At 36.9% G+C, this 20,357-nt stretch overlaps 3 protein-coding genes across 5 annotated transcripts; 1 reads left to right on the plus strand and 2 right to left on the minus strand.

The window, feature by feature from the left end:
• Window positions 1-307: 307 nt before the first annotated feature.
• On the minus strand, window positions 308-7,645 carry LOC107715088 (mucosa-associated lymphoid tissue lymphoma translocation protein 1 homolog). Its single transcript, XM_016521136.1, has 17 exons — window positions 7,098-7,645; window positions 5,799-5,953; window positions 5,538-5,704; window positions 5,250-5,380; window positions 5,027-5,171; window positions 4,765-4,952; window positions 4,582-4,678; window positions 4,435-4,479; window positions 4,310-4,351; window positions 4,017-4,220; window positions 3,714-3,891; window positions 3,552-3,626; window positions 3,349-3,476; window positions 3,025-3,174; window positions 2,756-2,913; window positions 2,421-2,558; window positions 308-1,076 (listed from the first exon to the last, which is right to left on the minus strand). The coding sequence occupies exons 2-17, from the start codon at window positions 5,933-5,935 to the stop codon at window positions 795-797; spliced, it is 2,265 nt and encodes a 754-aa protein (XP_016376622.1). The 5' UTR covers window positions 5,936-5,953; window positions 7,098-7,645; the 3' UTR covers window positions 308-794.
• Window positions 7,646-7,666: 21 nt separating this feature from the next.
• LOC107715089 (39S ribosomal protein L54, mitochondrial-like) lies at window positions 7,667-9,303 on the minus strand. 3 transcript variants are annotated; one of them, XM_016521138.1, is made up of 4 exons: window positions 9,214-9,303; window positions 9,078-9,105; window positions 8,718-8,874; window positions 7,667-8,127 (listed from the first exon to the last, which is right to left on the minus strand). In XM_016521138.1, exons 1-4 carry the CDS (start codon window positions 9,289-9,291, stop codon window positions 7,995-7,997), a joined length of 396 nt encoding a protein of 131 aa, XP_016376624.1. In that variant the 5' UTR covers window positions 9,292-9,303; the 3' UTR covers window positions 7,667-7,994. The 3 variants fall into 3 exon arrangements, with proteins under 3 accessions (XP_016376624.1, XP_016376625.1, XP_016376623.1); XM_016521139.1 differs by lacking the exon at window positions 9,078-9,105 and having other exon boundaries at window positions 7,669-8,127; window positions 9,214-9,287; XM_016521137.1 differs by lacking the exon at window positions 9,214-9,303 and having other exon boundaries at window positions 7,669-8,127; window positions 9,078-9,207.
• Window positions 9,304-15,903: 6,600 nt separating this feature from the next.
• LOC107715051 (natterin-3-like) lies at window positions 15,904-18,254 on the plus strand. The gene is given in 6 exon segments (XM_016521094.1): window positions 15,904-15,931; window positions 16,888-17,130; window positions 17,333-17,417; window positions 17,419-17,459; window positions 17,817-17,872; window positions 17,874-18,254. Coding segments are annotated over 6 exon segments (834 nt in total).
• The last annotated feature ends 2,103 nt before the right edge of the window (window positions 18,255-20,357 follow it).

Raw genomic sequence — 20,357 nt, forward strand, 5'->3', positions numbered from 1 at the left:
CTATCATTTCCCACTGATTTTAGGGATAAATTATGGGTAGGGTTTGGTTTAAGGATAGGGTTAGGTTTATGTTTTGGAACATTTTAGTCCGACACACAAACCAGACTGGAGAGTAGATTAGCGTTTGTGGACTTGAACTTGAAAAATGGTGTGTATTGACATCTTCCAGCATTTGAAACAAGATACCTTCTGCTGTTCATTCATGTTTATTATTTCATGCTATAACTAGTAAAGAGGAAGAGATGATCAGTTCACGAGCTGCTTGAACTGAGGAGCCACAGTGATCTGTCACGATACATTAAAGAGCCACAAAACAATAGCCTATTTATTGTTTGAATTTCTTAAAAATGTACAAAATTTGAAAGCGGAGACTTTGTTTGATACCAAAAGTAACCTGCTCTGTCTTGTCTGTCAGCATGTTGTCAGTTTCCTCTTTGCTCTGCAATATATAACATGCCACACATAACATGATGTGTGGCATGAGAAGCGGCATGTCTTGTCGGACATAGCAACAGTAATGAAGGGGGCGGGTCTTTGCGAAGGGTCAATTACATTACATTCACAAGCTTCTGTAACATGGCAGGCTGGGTGGAATATAACAAAATCATATTGTAACATATACACTGTAACATGCAAGACGCACAGCTTTGAACACTTTCCTGCTAAAGGGAATTTGGTAAGTTGCTAAATTTAAATGGGAGTTCCTGAGAAGAGGCGCTAGGCAAACTCTTGATGGCGGGAGGTTCTTCGGATTCAAGGAACTCAGGACATATGGTTTCCTCTGGTTCATTCTTTCAACTAGAGAATGTGGGTGATTCCATGGGTCCCTGATAGTAGGACCAGGATGTAGATGCAGATCCGATGGAGGAAAGGCTTAAGTCGGCTTCACTGAAAGATGAAGACTCCATTATACTGGACATTTGTAGGTCAGAGGAGGAGGTGTGAGAGAGTCGTGGCTCGTGTAGGTTGAGTTTTGACACTAAAGGTTTGCCTACACTGATCCTTTGCTCTTCCAAGAGCTCTTCATCCAGATTAGTGTACTTGTAGTGTAGACACACAGTAAAGGAGAGCTCTTTCTGTGTGGGGGAAAAGCAAAAAGATATGCCTTATCATACACATATAAAACATTAGATATACAGGGGTTAGACAAGATATTGTGAACACCCATTATTATAGGTGTTAATAAAATTTGTGTAGGCTACAGTGAAAAAAACAAACATTGTCATTATCTTTTATTTCTCTTTTCATCTTCTATATTCTCTAATTTGTAAATCAGTTTACAGGTAGTGTTAAGTTGTGTTCAGCAATGTTTAGTACAAGTGCTTGTGAAGCGGGTGACATGTCAGACTTCCAAAAAGAACAAATCATGGAAGCTTGTTTAAAGGAACACTCCACTATTTTTGAAAATAGGCTAATTTTTCAACTCCCCTGGGTTAAACAGTTGAGTTTTACCGTTTTCTAATCCATTCAGCCGATCTCCGGGTCCGGCGGTAGCACTTTTAGCTTAGCTTAGCATAGATCATTGAATCTGATTAGACCGTTAGCATCTCGCTCAAAAATGACTAAAGAGTTTCTATATTTTTCCTTTTCAGGCACTGCGTAATATCATTGCGCCTGCTGCACCCATTGTACATTTAAGCTAAGCTAAAAGTGCTACCGCCGGACCCGGAGATCGGCTGAATGGATTCGAAAACTGTAAAACTCAACTGTTTAACTCTAGGGGAGTTGGAAAATGAGCCTATTTTCAAAAATAGTGGAGTGGTCCTTTAATAGTAGCATCTGTAACCTTAAAAGCCCATTTTTATGACTGTGACTGCGAACACAAAGCATGGCAAGACATCTTCAACAAAAGAAGAACAGTGGGCAAACTGAAGGTGAATAATATGGGCCGTTTAACACTAAAAAGAACTGTGCCCAAACAACACATAACTACTGCTGCAAAGTGACAGCAAATCTCAATAGTCACCTTAAAGAAAGTTTCCACAAAAACCAACCACACAGAACTTCACAAAGCCAACATCCATGAAATAGCTGCAACTGCTAAAGTTATAATCAGAGACAACCATTTTAAAATGTGAAAATGATGGTATTGTAATCTTAAACCTGGACAGTTGGAGCACCAAGATGAACTTCAACATCTGCCCAGGCCAGACAAATCACCTGACTTGAATATTATCAATCCACTGTGGACAGTTTGGAGAGAAGAGTGAGAAGCAGATTCCCTTCATTAACTTTTCTGAAACAATTGGCTGATAGATGACATTCCACTGGAGAATATTCAGAAGTTTTATTAATCTATTTTAAGTAGGCTGGAAGCTGTATTAAAGGCAAATGGTGGTAAAACACCTTAAGGAAGTAATATTTCCCAGGTGTTCCCTTATTTTGACCAACCCCTGTATTATATTGTACACATATTGTACCTTGAGCCTTTGCAGGGCACTAATACGAGTAAAGAGCCGAGGTTGTTCCAGAGGCAGTAGATCATCCATGGACAGTAGTAAGCTGCCAGCCTCGTGAAGACTCTCCTGATTGCTGTGCTTCAGGTCTACTTCAGGACCCTGAAATTATATCATTGTCAAAACTGTAAACAATGCTTCTTTGGCTATGTGTTTGACAATCAACCAAAGATACACCAAATTGAAGCAGACCATGGAAATTCATTCACAGGACAGCAATTAATGATACATATTTATGTTATATTTTCTCAGGACTGATTCAACACATTCTTCGGAGATCTACAAGAAAGTCAGTTTACCTCTGTAAAGTCAGAGAGCTGAGCAGAGCAGGACACAATGTCTTTAGGTGTCTCCAATATCCGAGTGTAGATTATCATGATATTGGAGAACTCTGCAGCGAAACCTAGCTGTACCTTGACACCACATTCAAACTGAAGACAGCGGCTCTCTGGGATGACTGGAACAATTTACACAAAATCATCATTACATTTATCATCATTTTATCTACAGCCAAAGTACTTTGCATAAGGATATAAACTAAAGGGGTTTTATTTTAAACAGGTCTCACCATGTGCAATGGCCCACTGTAAGTTTCGCGTTGATGCTGTGACTTGGCATGCTGGACCCTGAATGCAGTCTGTCAGGGCACGACGCTCCGAGAGATTACTGCGCAGCTCTAGAGCCTGCCGACCACGAGTGATTTCACACCTTCCCATGTCTGAAATAGACAGTGACTCTGTAAAACTGTGTGGTCATACTTGGTGTCATCAGTTTTTTGATAGAAGCCTATGGCATAGATGTGGCTTAACAGTAGTAGCACATTTTGTGTCTGGAAAGTAGTTCTAACAAAATGTCGATACCGACAATGATTCAAACATCTTTAACCCCAAACCTTCTGCTACTTTGTCAAGTATGACCGTGACCTTCTCTGGCTCCATCAGTCTTTTCTTAAGGAAGCTCATGAAGATTCCATTAGAGAGATCATCTTTATTTACTTCAAATGCTTCGGCATCAACACACCTGAATCCAGAATGTGAAAATTGTAATCACAATTTCTAGATGTCAAAAAAATTATTGTCATTGCATTAGACTTACGTTGCATAACCAAACACTATGTTTGCGGTCACTCTCAAAGGGCCAGGTTGTGGGATGCTCTCATCATTTGGGTTTCTGAATGAACAACACAAGAGACGTCAGTTTCAAGTAAAATTGTATGCACAATATTTCAGAACTGATACACTTATGAATCAACTACACCGTTTCCGACACATGTCCAACAGAAAGACGTTAAGTTCCGTCTGGCGCTCTTGCATGCGCTGTAACACGTCCTGCACCCAGAGGCAGTGCTTGAAGGTATAAGAGGCTGGAGCATCGATAGGTACCATGAAACTGTTCCCATAGTTTTCATAGCCATGACCAGCAAAGTACAACAGCCCTTGAAATGGTGGACATGGATGAAATGATCCAAATGTATTTAATAAACAAACAATTAGGAAGCTTAGAACTTAAAAATATCTTTCTATAGTCACAGAAATCCAAATTATGCAACAAGGAACTAACCATAAACACCTCGATCCAACAGCAGCAAGAACTCAGTAACAGCACTATGCATCTCCTGCCAGTTGAGGTCTAGCAGAGAGACGACTTTAAAGTCTAACTGGCGTAGAAGGTTTGTCAACTCGTGCACATCCGCCATGGGAGCTCTCAGTTGCCGGTGATGCAGGTAGTTCATGTTCCCAATAAGCAATGCTACCTTATCAGTGGCTATAAATATGTGAAGCGACAAGGTTAAAATATCAGATCCTTTACATGAAATGCAGAGAGTAACCACCACACTTCTGCTTATCACTTACCGCAACAATCCCCCATTTGCCTTGGACCCGCATTAGAAGCACCTGTAAAATATAAGGTGCATGTGAGTGACAAGAAATTATCAGTAGATGTGTTAAAATCATACAATTAAACAGATCTTGCTTACCTACTTTTGGTGCTTCCCATGAGACATCAGAAAAGGAACCAGGACCTGAGTGAAAACAGGCCATGCTATAACGAAAAATCTTTGGTCGATTTATTTCACTTGTATTTAAGGGAACAGTTATGGATCATTTAATCTCAAACACCTTACCGATGTTTACTTGAACCTGATCACTCCACGCTTCATGATAGAGGTTGTAAACCTTGCAAGAATATATACCTCTATCCGCTGTGGTTATGCATGGAATCTGTGGACAAGCCCATACAGATGCCCAAGTAAGTAAATTCAAATGAATTATTCTGATGCATTCAACTGTGAGACTTTCATGAGTACCTTTAAGATGCTTTTAGTACAGTTTGGCATTGGCTGTTTGTTAAGATACCATTGGAACTGGGGAGGTGGGTTGGCCTGAGCAGCACATTCAAGATAGAGAGTGTCTCCCTCCATCAACGCTTGAGGCCTAGGTTGCTGAATTATATACAACCTACTAGCTGACGAAGGGAAGTAGCCACTGCTGGAACCTGCAATTGACGTAATTTATCAGTGATAAAGTAAATCTGATTCATTTCAGACTGAAAGTGAAATCTTCACATGCCTGCACTTGCGCCTCCAGACCGATGTACATGGGCCCAGTTGGAGAAGACATACTTGTCCCCAGAACTTACGCGGCAGATATAGGGGCCCTGTTGAGCCGCACTAACGGGATTCAGCACCAGCTCTGGGCCATTGCCTCCCGGCACCTACCGAGACCATAAAGAACCAGACTAAGAATAATATTTCAAATCAGTAGGTTCAGTTACAAATTTAGTGCACCAGACCTCATCTTTGCCTTTGAACCACTGGTAGGTGAGCTCCACATGTCCGACTGCTCTGCAGCTCAGAACCACGGGACTTCCCTCTGGTACCCGCTGACTCTGTGGCTGCAGTGTGATATCAATCTGCCCCATCACTACCCAAAAACACAAACAACACCTGGGTGATATGACTCACCCTCTTCGGCCTTTGGGTTACCAAACCAAATCATTAACCACAAAGGCACACCACAGTGAGGATGGAGGAACTGTTCTAGATTAGATCATCATCATTTTGTATATATATTTAACTACCATGTGTAGTGAGAAATCCAACAGCCTCTCTGTGCTCGATTTTCTTCAGGCACTGAAGCAGGAAAGCCAAGGTACACCCTCTATCTGCAAGAAGGGCAAGCAGGTATCGGCCAGGACTGCCATGTGGACTTAGCACTTTGAGTGAGCAGTCAGTCAGCTCTTTGTCACTACAAAGAAGTAGATTCTATAATTGTGAACTGGTCATAACCATGCACAACATTGGTTAGTTATTCCACATAATTCAGTCTATAACAGACCTACCTATAGCAGAACTGTGGCTGCTCGGCCACTGCCTTTGCCAGCTGTTTCCAACCGCACTCTAGATTGTCTAACATGTAACCGAGTCTGTTCAGCGCTGTCTCGCTCAGGGTTTCTACACCCAAATTCTTGTCCTCCATAACTTGGTAAATGATTATCTGAGAAATAAATGACAAGTGGTTTATTTAAATTTTTCTTCAGACAGGAATGCTTTTCAATGTTTAGGATTTAGTTTGCAGTTGTTGAATAAAATTTTGAAGCATTAATGTTATTTCTACTATAGGTATCAGTGTTCTCTATTTCTGTGCTTTTTCAAAATAAACTATAAATCAACTTCCCAAACCAAACATTTACAGAACTATGAATTTACTAACAAATATGTTATTACCCAAACCCTATCACAAAAGGGGAAGATGTGATTAATGTCTAGCCTCTCAACCAATATCACATAATAAATATCAAAACCATTAAAAAAAAAAAACCTACTCCATATTGGTATTTTTTGGTGGGGACTTCAATAGGAAAATGTCTAGGTGGTAGGCTATACTTGTCCAAAAAGAAAAATTCCCATTTAAATGCTACAATTCTTGAATATTTTTGTCCACCAAATTAAAAGTTGGCAATAATAATAAAAATAATAGCCTATCTTAATCTTGACAATCTTACACTTGACATTCTTAGAGTAATTAAATCCAAATTTGGAAGACAATGCTATTAACGTTTTTTAACAACTTAAATGTATTTTTTTTTAATCAGCACGAATATACAAATTCATTTATGTACACATATACACGGCGTCTTAATCTAGATTTGTGAAAGGCTTCTCTTTTTTATAATCTAAGAATTGTTATTGTAATACCTATATATATATATTTTGTTTTTTTCTTTATATACAAATTTTTTTTTAAATTTTTTTTTTATCATATTAAAAACACCACATAAACACCAAAAATCTTAATACGTGTTTTATATTAACGCTGACTTGTCCCTGTATTAAAAGAACCCAACATAGCCTATAGTAACATGAAAATGCAGAACCGAATGCACCCTATATTTTTCTATATACGACACATTTGTCAGTGCTTTAGGAAATGTAACTTTAAATAACCAACCATACATGTAATTAATTAAAAGTTTTAGTTCTATATCACATAGACAACATGATTAGAAAAGCTCGATATAAATTATTGCATTTAGATCACAGATCAGTATACTGTTCGATTTCATTTAAAAAAAAAAACGAAATGTGTAAAATAAAAAGCTCTTAAATATTTAAATTTAACCGGCAAACAGTACACTTACCTGTTATACGGTAATTTAGACACCAGGAAATGAGTTTATCCCGGCTTCTTAAAACGTATGTTGTCAAGCGACCGTAGCACAAATACTATTATTTAAAAAGAATATCTCACTGCACACAGCCGGTTTACCAATAATCAATCAATCGGACACTAAATATCCGTTTAACTCACTTTGAATCCGTTACTGCGACCAATGCTTATCAGAATCCACAAATCAGTATGGTAAACATCCGCAGCAGTTCTTTTTCAGTCAGTAGTTCCTCTTTCTAACATGTATTTGCATGTACATCCCACCACGCGCAGCACGAGCTTTTTACTTTCACCTTCTCTCGACCTATAACAGCAAGCCATCATCATGTAGACCAGGCACTCCTGCTGAAGGGATGTAACCCGTCACCTCACAGAACTTCGACAAAATATACAGATAGATAGATAGACAAACAGATAAAGATAGATTAATCTTGTTAACAATTAGACTCTTTAACAATTTCACTTTTGACATTTCCAAGTTTTTCATGACTATAAGAAAGAACACACAAAAAAGAAAATACCCTTTTTGACATTTTGCATTAGAAATTGTATTTTTCTCGTGACAGAATTGAGAACAATAACACAATGACGTTAACAGTAATACAAAGAATGACAACAAAAATACAAACACTTGATCCTCAGACACAACAGAACCAACACAACCAGCAAAACTGAAAAAGTTTGCTTATTTTTGTCAGCACTGATTTGTTCGTTACACTGGAAAAGATGAACTTCTCCATATCTGAGGTCCACTCAGCAGAGAAACATATCTGAACCTGTGCCTCAGGTCACGTCTGCTGTGAATGCTGGGAAAGCAAAGGTTCACCCAGGTCTTGCTCTCAAAGACGCATGATTCTGTCCAAACCCTCTACATCTTTTTGCCTTTATGTAGTTTATTATGTCTCCAAATATGCTCCTTCCTTAAAAGCTTCCAGTATTCCCGACTGTCTGGCTCCAATTCGTTGAGTTTTTTGGGTGGACCAAGGTCCAACTGAAACAACCTGAAGGTATAGGACAACATATATATAACTTGATTTACAAGCATAGTATTTTCTAGCTAATATGGAAGATTTTTTTCTGCTGTGGGATAAAACAAATAAAGCAGGTAAAGGAATAAAGTCTTTTTTATCTCACAATTCAGATTTTTTTTCATCACAGTAGAGAGAAGAAAAGTCTGAATTGTAAGATATACACTTGCAATTGTGAGGGGGAAAAAAATCTGATTTGCCTTTTTCATGTTTAATTGGTGGAAACAAAAAAACAAAACAAAAACAATTGTAAGATGTAAACTGTAAACTCAGAATTCAGAGGAAAAATACCAAAATTGCAAGACGTGAACTCAGAATTCTAAGAAAGATAGAATTGCGAGATATAAACTCAGCAATTTAAGAAAAAAAAATCTGAATTGTGAGATATAAACTCATGATTCTAGAACAAAAAAAGAAAAAAGTAAGATTTGTGAAAAATCTAAACTCAGAATTCTGAGAGAAAAAAATTCAGAATTGCAAGATATATTCTTATTCCGTGGAGGAAACAAGCTTCCATAAATCAATGCATATATAAAAGCACAATGTAAAATACACCATCATACCATTCTGGATATTCCTCCCTGGGTTTAATAAGAGGGTCCTCGCCTTGTTTGAAGATGTTGACTCCAACTGCATGTGTACAAAGTCTCACTGGATCCTTACAGACTTCTGGACCCTTAAAAACTTCCTTTACCATTCCTTTGCCTTTGCCTTTGGTAACTAAGAAAGGCAAGAATAATATTTGACAAAAACAGCTATTAAAATATTGTATAATGTAAAAAATATATAATATAATACAATATATAATATAAGACAAATATATTCTTAATGTTTTGAAAATTGGTCCTACAAGGTCAGAAGTTGCAGGGTAATGTTGACATTGTATGGATACAAATACAAAATGCATATAAAACACACCTTACCTGGTTTCTTACTAGCATAACTACGGGACTGAATCCGTAGAGTGTTAACAAAAAGCTCGTTATAAGAATTAACAACAGACAAGTTTATCCTCTTAAAAGAATGAAGTACACTATGTGCCATTGTGCCTCCACTGACCTTCCACCATGCTGTCTGGACTTCTTCTTCTTTAGGTTTTAACAGCAGCTTGCAATCTAGAAGTTGCATTACTGCCATCTTTTGGAATTATATTACTCCTACACCGATTAAAACATCAAATCCTCTCATCAGTCTTGTATTTTTAAGGAAGCAGAACAAATACTTCCTTCCTTGACTTTTTCCGCCACATTCTAATATGTGACCCTGGACCACAAAACCAGTCATTAGGGTCAATTTTTCAAAATCTGAATAAATAAGATTACCATTGATGTATGGTTTGTTAGGATAGGACAATATTTGGCCGAGATACAACTATTTGAAAATCTGGAATCTGAGGGTGCAAAACAATCAAAATACTGAGAAAATCACCTTTAAACTTGTCCAAATGAAGTTCGTAGCAATGTATATTACTAATCAATAAATATATTAAAACTTAATTTCAGTAGGAAATTTACAAAATTTATTCATGGAACATGATCTTTACTTAATATCCTAATGATTTTTGGCATAAAAGAAAAATCTAAAATTTTGACCGCAAGCCTGCCTATATAGGAGAAAGACTAATGGACAAAGTAGTAGCCTATATGAACTGACTACCAAAACATGTGCCATTTTAGTCCTTGGGATTACTTTGTGGGAAATATGTTATCTAATGTTTTAAAGTATAAGTACAAATTAATGTTTGTAATTATTTATATAGCCTACATTAATCAAAAGTCCCAAACTAAAAAAGCTGAAAGCAGAATGTCTGACTGTGTTCAAATTAAAAAGGGGTGCATTTTGAAAATATTTAATTTCAATTTCAAGCATGTAATAGAAATTATCAAAAATACTGAGCAAATTGAACTTTAATCCTGTCACATCTGCACATCTGTCCAATTGAAGGCCTAAAATGATTCAGTGATTCAATAACTCACTCAAAAAAACATAAAAGATATTCATTTGTCACCACCTACTGGCATAAAGATGTAGGCCTAATCAGCAAAAATGGTCACTTAAAGGCAGGGTATGTGATTTTTCAAAAACACTTTAGAAAACTGATTCGGGCCGAATAGCAAAACAAACTTGTAGCCAATCAGCAATAAGGGGCGTGTCTACTCGTGATGTGGAGGAGAGAGCTTTCAGTGCATGGGACGGACATTAGCCGAGCCGAGCGACAGAAAGATAGAGATGGCGGATAAAAAACAAAAGAGGAAAAGGTCTGCGGAACGATAAGGCAAGAAGTAGGACCCGTGTAAATATCGGATCAGCTTTCCAGCGCTGGAGAGAACTCAAGGAGCGGAGGCCTGCGATCGGACGCCGAGGTTGTTTTGTTTCTTCTCAATATGTGAGTAACACCGTGTCTACAACAGCTGCCTACACTGGACGCGATCAAACGACCGTTGAAAACCATTTGAAATGTGTGTCAGCACGTCATAAATAGAACCCGGCAGCAGTTTTCTGTCGGGGATTTGTTGCGCCGCGCCGCGCCGCGCCGCTCACGTCCGTAGACACGGTGTAACATTGGTTTTGCTTTGTTTCACAGAACTAATCGTTGCCTGGGTTGCGTATGTATATGTGGGGCGGAGCTATCAAAATAGGGGCAAGACCCTTTTGGGGTAGGGGTTGTTTTGGTGATTTCAAATATCAACATTGGCTACCAGAAATCGCTTACTCTGCCTTTAATATACGAGTGAATTAATCCGAACAAATCTTTTTAATTAAAAAGTTCAAGAGAAATCAGTGGGAAAACGCTTACATGGCTTTGTGGAAGGAGACGGTGATATATAAAAAAAAAAACGTAGTATTCAGTTTATTAAAAATATAAACTATGTACAGGCGAGCGGATGATCCCGGAGTATAAACGCAACGCGCTGAATTTAAGCGCTTTCCTCCTATAGAAAAGTGTTATAAAGAATAAACGCTTAACGGGAGACTTTGCATGTGATGCATTCATATTCTGGCCACATCTGCTTGCCTGTACACACACACACACACATATGAAGAGTTCAGATGCAAAAGCCTCTAAGTGCCGTTTGAAAATTTCTTCTAAAATTAGCATTTTTATCAGGCTCCTACGTTTATGTTCAGTTATTTCACTTTAATGGCAATGAAAAGAACCTAATCGTCATTAAAGTGAAATTACTGAATCTACACATAGGAGTCTGATAAAAACGCTAATTTTAGAAGAAAATTTCAAACGGCACTTGGCTTTTGCATCTGAACTCTTATAACTTATATCTTAAAAGTGTTATAAAGAATAAATGCTTAACGGGAGACTTTGCATGTAATGCTTTCATATTCTGGCCACATCTGCTTGCCTGTACACATACACACACACACACACACACACACACACACACACACACACACCCTTTATTTCACTGAAAAAATGTTTTCATTCATCCAATTTTTAAAAAATTAGGGTAATGTTTCACATCTATATTTTATAACTTGAGCCAATGACAAATAAATAACTTGCACTAAACAATGGAAAAAAAATTCTCATTCATCCAACTAAAAAAACATTAGGGTAATGGTTCACATCTATATTTTATAACTTGAGCCAATGAAAAATAAATAACTTGCACTAAACTATATTTTCTATGTCTATGAAAATAAATTAAATCTCAATAAATTAGAATGTCGTGGAAAAGTTCATTTATTTCAGTAATTCAACTCAAATTGTGAAACTCGTGTATTAAATAAATTCAATGCACACAGACTGAAGTAGTTTAAGTCTTTGGTTCTTTTAATTGTGATGATTTTGGCTCACATTTAACAAAAACCCACCAATTAACTATCTCAACAAATTAGAATACTTATTAAGACCAATAAAAAAAACATTTTTAGCCTTCTGGAAAGTATGTTCATTTACTGCATATGTACTCAATACTTGGTAGGGGCTCATTTTGCTTTAATTACTGCCTCAATTCAGCGTGGCATGGAGGTGATCAGTTTGTGGCACTGCTGAGGTGGTATGGAAGCCCAGGTTTCTTTGACAGTGGCCTTCAGCTCATCTGCATTTTTTGGTCTCTTGTTTCTCATTTTCCTCTTGACAATACCCCATAGATTCTCTATGGGGTTCAGGTCTGGTGAGTTTGCTGGCCAGTCAAGCACACCAACACCATGGTCATTTAACCAACTTTTGATGCTTTTGGCAGTGTGGGCAGGTGCCAAATCCTGCTAGAAAATGAAATCAGCATCTTCAAAAAGCTGGTCAGCAGAAGGAAGCATGAAGTGCTCCAAAATTTCTTGGTAAACGGGTGCAGTGACGCTGGTTTTCAAAAAACACAATGGACCAACACCAGCAGATGACATTGCACCCCAAATCATCACAGACTCTGGAAACTTAACACTGGACTTCAAGCAACGTGGGCTATGAGCTTCTCCACCCTTCCTCCAGACTCCAGGACCTTGGTTTCCAAATGAAATACAAAACTTGCTCTCATCTGAAAAGACGACTTTGGACCACTGGGCAACAGTCCAGTTCTTCTTCTCCTTAGCCCAGGTAAGACGCCTCTGACGTTGTCTGTGGTTCAGGAGTGGCTTAACAAGAGGAATACGACAACTGTAGCCAAATTCCTTGACACGTCTGTGTGTGGTGGCTCTTGATGCCTTGACCCCAGCCTCAGTCCATTCCTTGTGAAGTTCACTCAAATTCTTGAATAGATTTTGCTTGACAATCCTCATAAGGCTGCGGTTCTCTCAGTTGGTTGTGCATCTTTTTCTTCCACACTTTTTCCTTCCACTCAACTTTCTGTTAACATGCTTGGATACAGCACTCTGTGAACAGCCAGCTTCTTTGGCAATGAATGTTTGTGGCTTACCCTCCTTGTGAAGGGTGTCAATGATTGTCTTCTGGACAACTGTCAGATCAGCAGTCTTCCCCATGATTGTGTAGCCTAGTGAACCAAACTGAGAGACCATTTTGAAGGCTCAGGAAACCGTTGCAGGTGTTTTGAGTTGATTAGCTAATTGGCATGTCACCATATTCTAATTTGTTGAGACAGTGAATTGGTGGGTTTTTGTTAAATGTGAACCAAAATCATCACAATTAAAAGAACCAAAGACTTAAACTACTTCAGTCTGTGTGCATTGAATTTATTTAATACACGAGTTTCACAATTTGAGTTGAATTACTGAAATAAATGAACTTTTCCACAACATTCTAATTTATTGAGATGCACCTGTATATTTTTCTTGTTGAAGAAAGTCAATTAATTTAAATTCTAGTTTTGATCTAAACAAAAAGATATAGATTTAAAACAAAAACTCATTTAAGAAATATTACAAATCATTTATAATTACAACTGACTTCCAGTCACAGCCTTGAACTGAAATAAAAGACATTAAATCTCTCAAGATCTCAGCAGAGGAGGATTAAACAACTCCACAAACAGCATTACCAGCTTCACTTATTACTAACCAGTTTGACTTCATTTCTCTCATATGTCTAAAAAGTTATTATTGAGAACAGAGGTTTAGATGTTGAATGTTTTGTTTGAAGTCACCATTAATGTGGTCCGTGTTTGCTTTAGTTGGGCTCTTGAACCTTAACTTTATAATATTAGTTTTTCTCTGGTTGCTGCAACTCTGTGTTTACAAAACTCATTTGTTATTGCAAAAAAGCCAAAAGAAAACATGATCAGGTGGTATTGGCTGGTTATCAATAATGATAGCTGTCATGTAATGGCCTGATACACTGATCTCATTCAGAGTGTAAATCAGTTATTATGTGTAAAATTACACATTTGTAAAATTAATTTTATTCACGCCTGATAAAAGTAATGTTTCAGTCTGATAATTTGATGCATTTTAAAAAACATTTTGCACACAAGACATTTTGAACATCTGTTCTGTTTAAACACACACATTCATCAAGAATCAGCATATGAATCTCAACAATGGTGACAATAAACAAAAAGCTTCATGCTGCAGTGCATTCTGGGAGCACCAATCCATGGCTCCCAGAATGCACTGCAACATGAATAAATTATGCACCTGAATTGTCTTAACATTTTCTTTTGTTCTTACTATTTGCTTTAATTTTTGCCATTTGTGTTGTGACTTTTTAGTAGCTTGATTTGTGATGTTCAAAAATCTGTTTATCTGAATATTTTGTTGATTGTCACCATTGTTGAGATTCATTTGTGTGCCATAAATTTATTTTTTGTGCACAAAATAAATTTTTTCACATGGTCAAAAACACAGTCTGTAGAAACAATGAGCTACTAACATTGTAATAATCAGTGAATCAAGCCACTACATGATGATTTTGTCAGTAGCAAGCAGACAACATTACCTGATCACATTTTCTCTTAGTTCTCTTTGCTATAATAATAATGTGCTTTCTAAACACAAAATTGCAGCAGCAAGAAAAAAAACAATGTTATAAAGTCAACGACCAAGTGACCAACTAAAGCAAAGACCAACTATTCACCAAATGGTAAACTTCAAATGGAATTCACTAAAATTATGAAAATAAACCTCTGTTAATTCTCAGTAAGAACGTCTGTATGACAAATAAAGTCAAACTGGGGTGCGTTTCCCAAAATCATCATTAGCCAATTATGGTCGCAAGTTCCGTTGAACTCTGTTGGTAACGACAGAACTTGCGACCATAGTTGCTTTTGGGAAACGCACCCCTGGTTAGTAATAAGTGAAGCTGGTAATGTTGTTTGTGGAGTTGTTTAATCCTCCTCTGCTGAGATCTTGAGAGATTTAATGTCTTTTATTTCAGTTGATTTCATCTAAGGCTGTGACTGGAAGTCAGTTTTAGTAATTATAAATAATTTGTAATATTATTTCTTAAATGGGAATTTTTGTTTTGATTAAATCTGTATCTTTTTTTTTTTTAGACCAAAAATAAAATTTAAATTAATTTCTTCAACAAGAAAAATATACTTGGTGCCAGGTTTTATTAAATATTTTTCATAGACATAGAAAACATAGTTTAGTGCAAGTTATTTATTTTTCACTGGCTCAAATTATAAAATATAGATGTGAACCATTAACTTAATTTGTTTTAAATTGGATGGATGAAAAAAAAAATTTCAGTGTTCTTTCTTTCTTTCACGTTCTACCCCAATACTAATGTGCAACTCAGCGCGTTGCGTTCATATTCTGGGCTATAGCCCATTCTGCTTATCTGTAAATGGTATGCTTTAATAATAAGGTATTGAACTTGGTCCCCCAAAATTAAATCGTTTCAGAATGTCCCATTTATCATTATAGACCTATCCTGTGACCAATGTGTTTATAAAGTCATTAAGTCAATTTCGACTTTTTATCTCATAATTTCGATAATTTCGATAACTGACGAGCTGCGCAAAAAATCGCGCGAATATGAACGTGGTTTTGCGCAGCTCGTCAGTGAACAACGGCTCTGTGTAGTTAATGCTGCTCAATGTGAAAGCCCGCACGTGATGGAGATTTACCACTGATTACAGAACTGGCTTTCTGACAAGATGTGCGTTTAAATATCGCATGCGATTTATCGTGCAGCCCTAACTGGGATTATTAAAAGAAACGTAACCATTTGACATCTTGCTTGGAAGGACAGTGTAATCCTGTGACCAATGTGTTTATAAAGTCATTAAGTCAATTTCGACTTTTTATCTCATAATTTCGACTTTTTAAGTCATCATTATGACTTAATGTCATAATTTCTACTTTTTAAGGCATTAATTTTTTTCTTACCTGGCAGAAATGGGCTTCCATACAATGACATATACTGGTAATGGTTAGAAAGTTAAGAGATAACAGCTAGTTAAGTGATAGGACAGTTAAGGATAATTTTTCAAGTGATAATATGACGATTTAGAGAAGTGACCTGGTGATGTGCTCTGCTGCATTTGCATCAGGACAGGAATATACAGGAGTGTAGGGATGGGACATAAATGCATTGCACTGGACAGATACCAGAGAAGATCTTCAGTTTCAGCTCACAGGTGATCATTCACAGGTAAGACATGCTGCAAGATATGAAATGTGACGTCAAGTATAATGCTTTCCATTTTATTAAGTTCTTGATTTGTAGTATACATTGAATACGTAACATCAAGAACTAGGTTCCAAATTTGAAATAAATCATTGCTTTAATAGAATTCATAGAATTTACTCAAGTAAAAGGAATTTGAATTCAAATTAGGGTAGTAAGCTAGAACATTAAAACATCGGTGTATTTATAACTCCCTATTGTCTGCCTATTTTGAAATTCCTAAATATTTCTGAACAAAAAAAGACAAGATTTGATATAGAAATCTATGAATAATAGTTGGTATATGTACATACCCCCTCACTTTATGCTCTGGCGTTGACAGACACTCGACCCCTCTGCGTGAGCTCTGATTCTTTGATGATATCTCACAGATACTGTGAAGGCAGTTAATGATGGATTTCAGCATGAGGATCATGTTTGCTCTGCTGCTGATCAGTCTACAGCTGACTGGAGGGGATTTCAGTTCATCTGGCGAAAGAGATAGTATATTTTCTTTCTGTGCCAAATCCTGACCGTTGTCTTACCTCTACACGCCCTTTAATAACTGACTGAACGCATCAAAAAATGTTTTTAAAAATGTAGTTTTAAATATCTCAAATTCGCAAGAAAAAATAATTTTCTATAAAAGAATGACTTAAAATGCGGTATAGTGGTATCAGCCCTTGTATTTCTGTTTTGGATTTGACTTACAGCGCCTTCAAAGAGTCATCGTTGGTTTCGTCGATTGTTCCCCTTTAAATCTGCTAAAACCAAAAAAGAAAATGATAAAAATGTCATCCAGAGTGCAAATGATCGCAACAGCAGTTTGGAATGGGTCGCATCAGCAGAAGTGCCGAAGGATGCGGTTTCGGTCAAGGATGAACAAAAAGAGTATTACATTGCTAAACTTCTGCCACAATTTGAGTTTTGCTTCTTTGACAAATATGAAATGTCATGTATAACATTGTTACAGGAGCATATAAGCAGCTCAGTTGTTAGTTATAATGACATTATGTTTTTAGTGAACAAGAATAACTTAATGGAAGAAATGTACCAATCAAAAGCTTCTACACATGTTCGTAGAAATGTGATGAACTTTTTTTTTTTTTTAATGAGGGGGACACTGATATGATCATATGTAACTTAAAACAACTGAAGTCCTCACCTTAAACACCGACTTTAAAATGCAGCATTTAAACATTGTGGCGTATTTAATGTCAAGTGTGGTGACATCAGAAAACCTAAGTGCTTAAACATTTCCAAGCTTCCAACAAGAACTGCAAACCGTCCAAACTAGGGCTGCACGATAAATCGTATGCGATATTTAACGCGCATCTTGTCAGAAAGCCGGTTCTGTAATCAGCGGTAAATCTCCATCACCTACGTGCTTTCACATTGAGCAGCATTAACTACACAGAGCCGTTGTTAACTGACGAGTAATTTCGATAACTGACGAGCTGCGCAAAAAATCGCGCGAATATGAACGTGGTTTTGCGCAGCTCGTCAGTGAACAACGGCTCTGTGTAGTTAATGCTGCTCAATGTGAAAGCCCGCACGTGATGGAGATTTACCACTGATTACAGAACTGGCTTTCTGACAAGATGTGCGTTTAAATATCGCATGCGATTTATCGTGCAGCCCTAGTCCAAACATACGGTGAAATTCGACCAAAATATTGACAAAACAACTACTTACCAAAACAGGTAGAACCCATACATTTGGAGTGAATGCAGAGATATCAGTCTGTGGTAAAATTCTGACTATGGCAAGTATTGGAGGAAAATTCTGGCTTAAATATGAGTACAGTCACTCTCGTTCTAACACTACATCTGTAGTTGAGAAAACCCTGCACTCTGTGGGTATGGAGGTGGAGGTTCCACCCAACCATTCTTGCACCATTGACATTACAAGCAATACGTTCACGGATGAAGTCCCATTTACTGGCGAAATAACTAGAATGTACAAAAGCAATGAAATAGGCAAGACCTTCATCAACGGCACCTACACCCAGCAGGAAGTAACGGAAATTCAAACGCTTGTGAATTCCTGCCAAATGCTCTCTGAAGTAAGGAAATGTTAGTCATTCAAACGTGTAAAAGTGTTAAAATAACACTGAAGCAGTGTTAAAGTTAATGAGATAATTAAGTGATTAATTGAGTGATGATTGACCATTATTGAAGACACCCGATGTTAACGAGCAGAATCACCAAAGACGAAAATCACAATTTTTATGTCACCATTATGGTGGTCAGTGTTTGCTTTAGTTGGTCTCTTGAGCCTTACTTTTTTAAAGTTAGATTTTGCTTGGCTGTTGTAACTGAGTTATAAGAGAGAGAGAGAGAGAGAGAGAAAAACACATTGTTTTACCTAAACTCTAAATTAGATTTACACTGGTGATTATAGCAACCCTGTGATTCATCAGCATAAGATTTCCAGCACTTTCGATACAACACAAGGATTTCTTAAAAGTTGTTTGATCAAAATTTTTTTTATTTAAACACACAAACATCAAGAATCAACCTGTGAATCTAAACAACAGTGACAATCAAAAAAGCATGTTGCAGTGCATTCTGGGTGCCACCAATCAAAATTCATCCATGGCTCCCATGATGCATTGCGGCATGAATAAATTATGAGCTGAACTGTCTTTAGTAATTTCCTTTATTCTTACAATTTTAATTTTGTTTTTTGATGTGCCTTTTAGTAGCTTGCTTTCTAATGATTAGGGTTGATCTGTTTTCTGAATATGCTGTTTGTCACCATTGTTGAGATTCCTACACTGATTCTTGATGTATGTGTGTGCCTAAAAGAAAAGAAGCCTTTTTTTTAATATAATTATCAGAACAACTTTCAAGAAAACATTATAACTAGTGGATACTGTAGAATCACAGGGCTGTTAATCAACAAGGTAAATTTTAGGTTTAGGCTCTAAAAGAGTTCAGTGATTCAGGTCAAATGATCGTTATGTAAAAACTTAACCAACATCACATGATCACTTCTTTTTTTCTTTTTGCATGTCTGTCTGTTATTACTCAGTCATAACAGCCAAACAAAATCAAACTTTAATAAAGTAAGGCTCAAGAGACCAACTAAAGCAAACACTGACCACTATAATGGTGACATAAAAATTTAGATTTTCTCCTTTGGTGATTCTGCTCGTTAACATCAGGTGTCTTCAATAATGGTCAATCATCACTTAATTAGTTACCTAATTATCTCATTAACTTTAACTCTGCTTCAGTGTTAATTTAGCACTCTTATTTTAACACTTTCACACTCTTGAGTGTGGTCTCACATGTACTCCCAGGAGAGCTAATTTCACACAGGATTTTTTGTCGTTTTACCGAAAAAAATAGCATTACAATAGTGAATTCGAGAAGTGACAAAAGCATGGACCATAATTGCAGTGCTTCTCGTTGAGAGGGCTGGGTTGAGGCAATTAATATTGCGTATATGATAATAAGCCATCCGAGTAAACTTATTATGTGCTTCAAAAGATCCCAAGCTCTTTACCTGTGTTGAGGAAGTGATTATAGAACCATCAATACACATAGAAAAATCACTGGTATTTGACAAATTATTTTTTGTACCAACAAGAAGTATTTCTGTTTTACTACAGTTTAAGAAAATTGCTTTGAAAACCATGCATTAACTTTAGACAAACAGTTAAAAAGAGAAGATGGAGGAAGTTTAGAAGTAGGTCTTGAGGACAGATAGAGCTGGGTGTCATCGGCGTAACAATGAAAATGTATACCATATTACCTGAAAATGTTTCCAAGGGGCAGTAGATAAATAATAAATAATAAAGGGCCCAAAACTGAACCCTGTGGGACACCTGTAGTAATATGTGATGACTTAGATTTAAAGTGACCTACTTGAACAAATTGAGTACGACCTGAGAGACAAGATGTGAACCAAGCCAGAGAAGTGCCTACGATTCCAATGGACTGCAATCTATCTAATATAATTTTATGGGAAATGGTGTTGAATGCTGAAGTTAGATCAAGAAGAATATATATGGAGTATATATGAAGAAAAATATGTTGATGCCTTAAAAATAATGAAAGGTCTTCAGTAGCTTTTTATACATTAGCATGTAAATAGAATTTATATTATTAACATAGGCAAATAATATGATATGATATGTATTTACAGAATTCCTGCTGTTATTTAATTTCAATCA

The sequence above is a fragment of the Sinocyclocheilus rhinocerous genome, unplaced genomic scaffold (assembly GCF_001515625.1).
Source record: "Sinocyclocheilus rhinocerous isolate Xijiao unplaced genomic scaffold, SAMN03320098_v1.1 scaffold509, whole genome shotgun sequence".
In the NCBI taxonomy this organism is placed as follows: Eukaryota; Metazoa; Chordata; class Actinopteri; order Cypriniformes; family Cyprinidae; genus Sinocyclocheilus; species Sinocyclocheilus rhinocerous.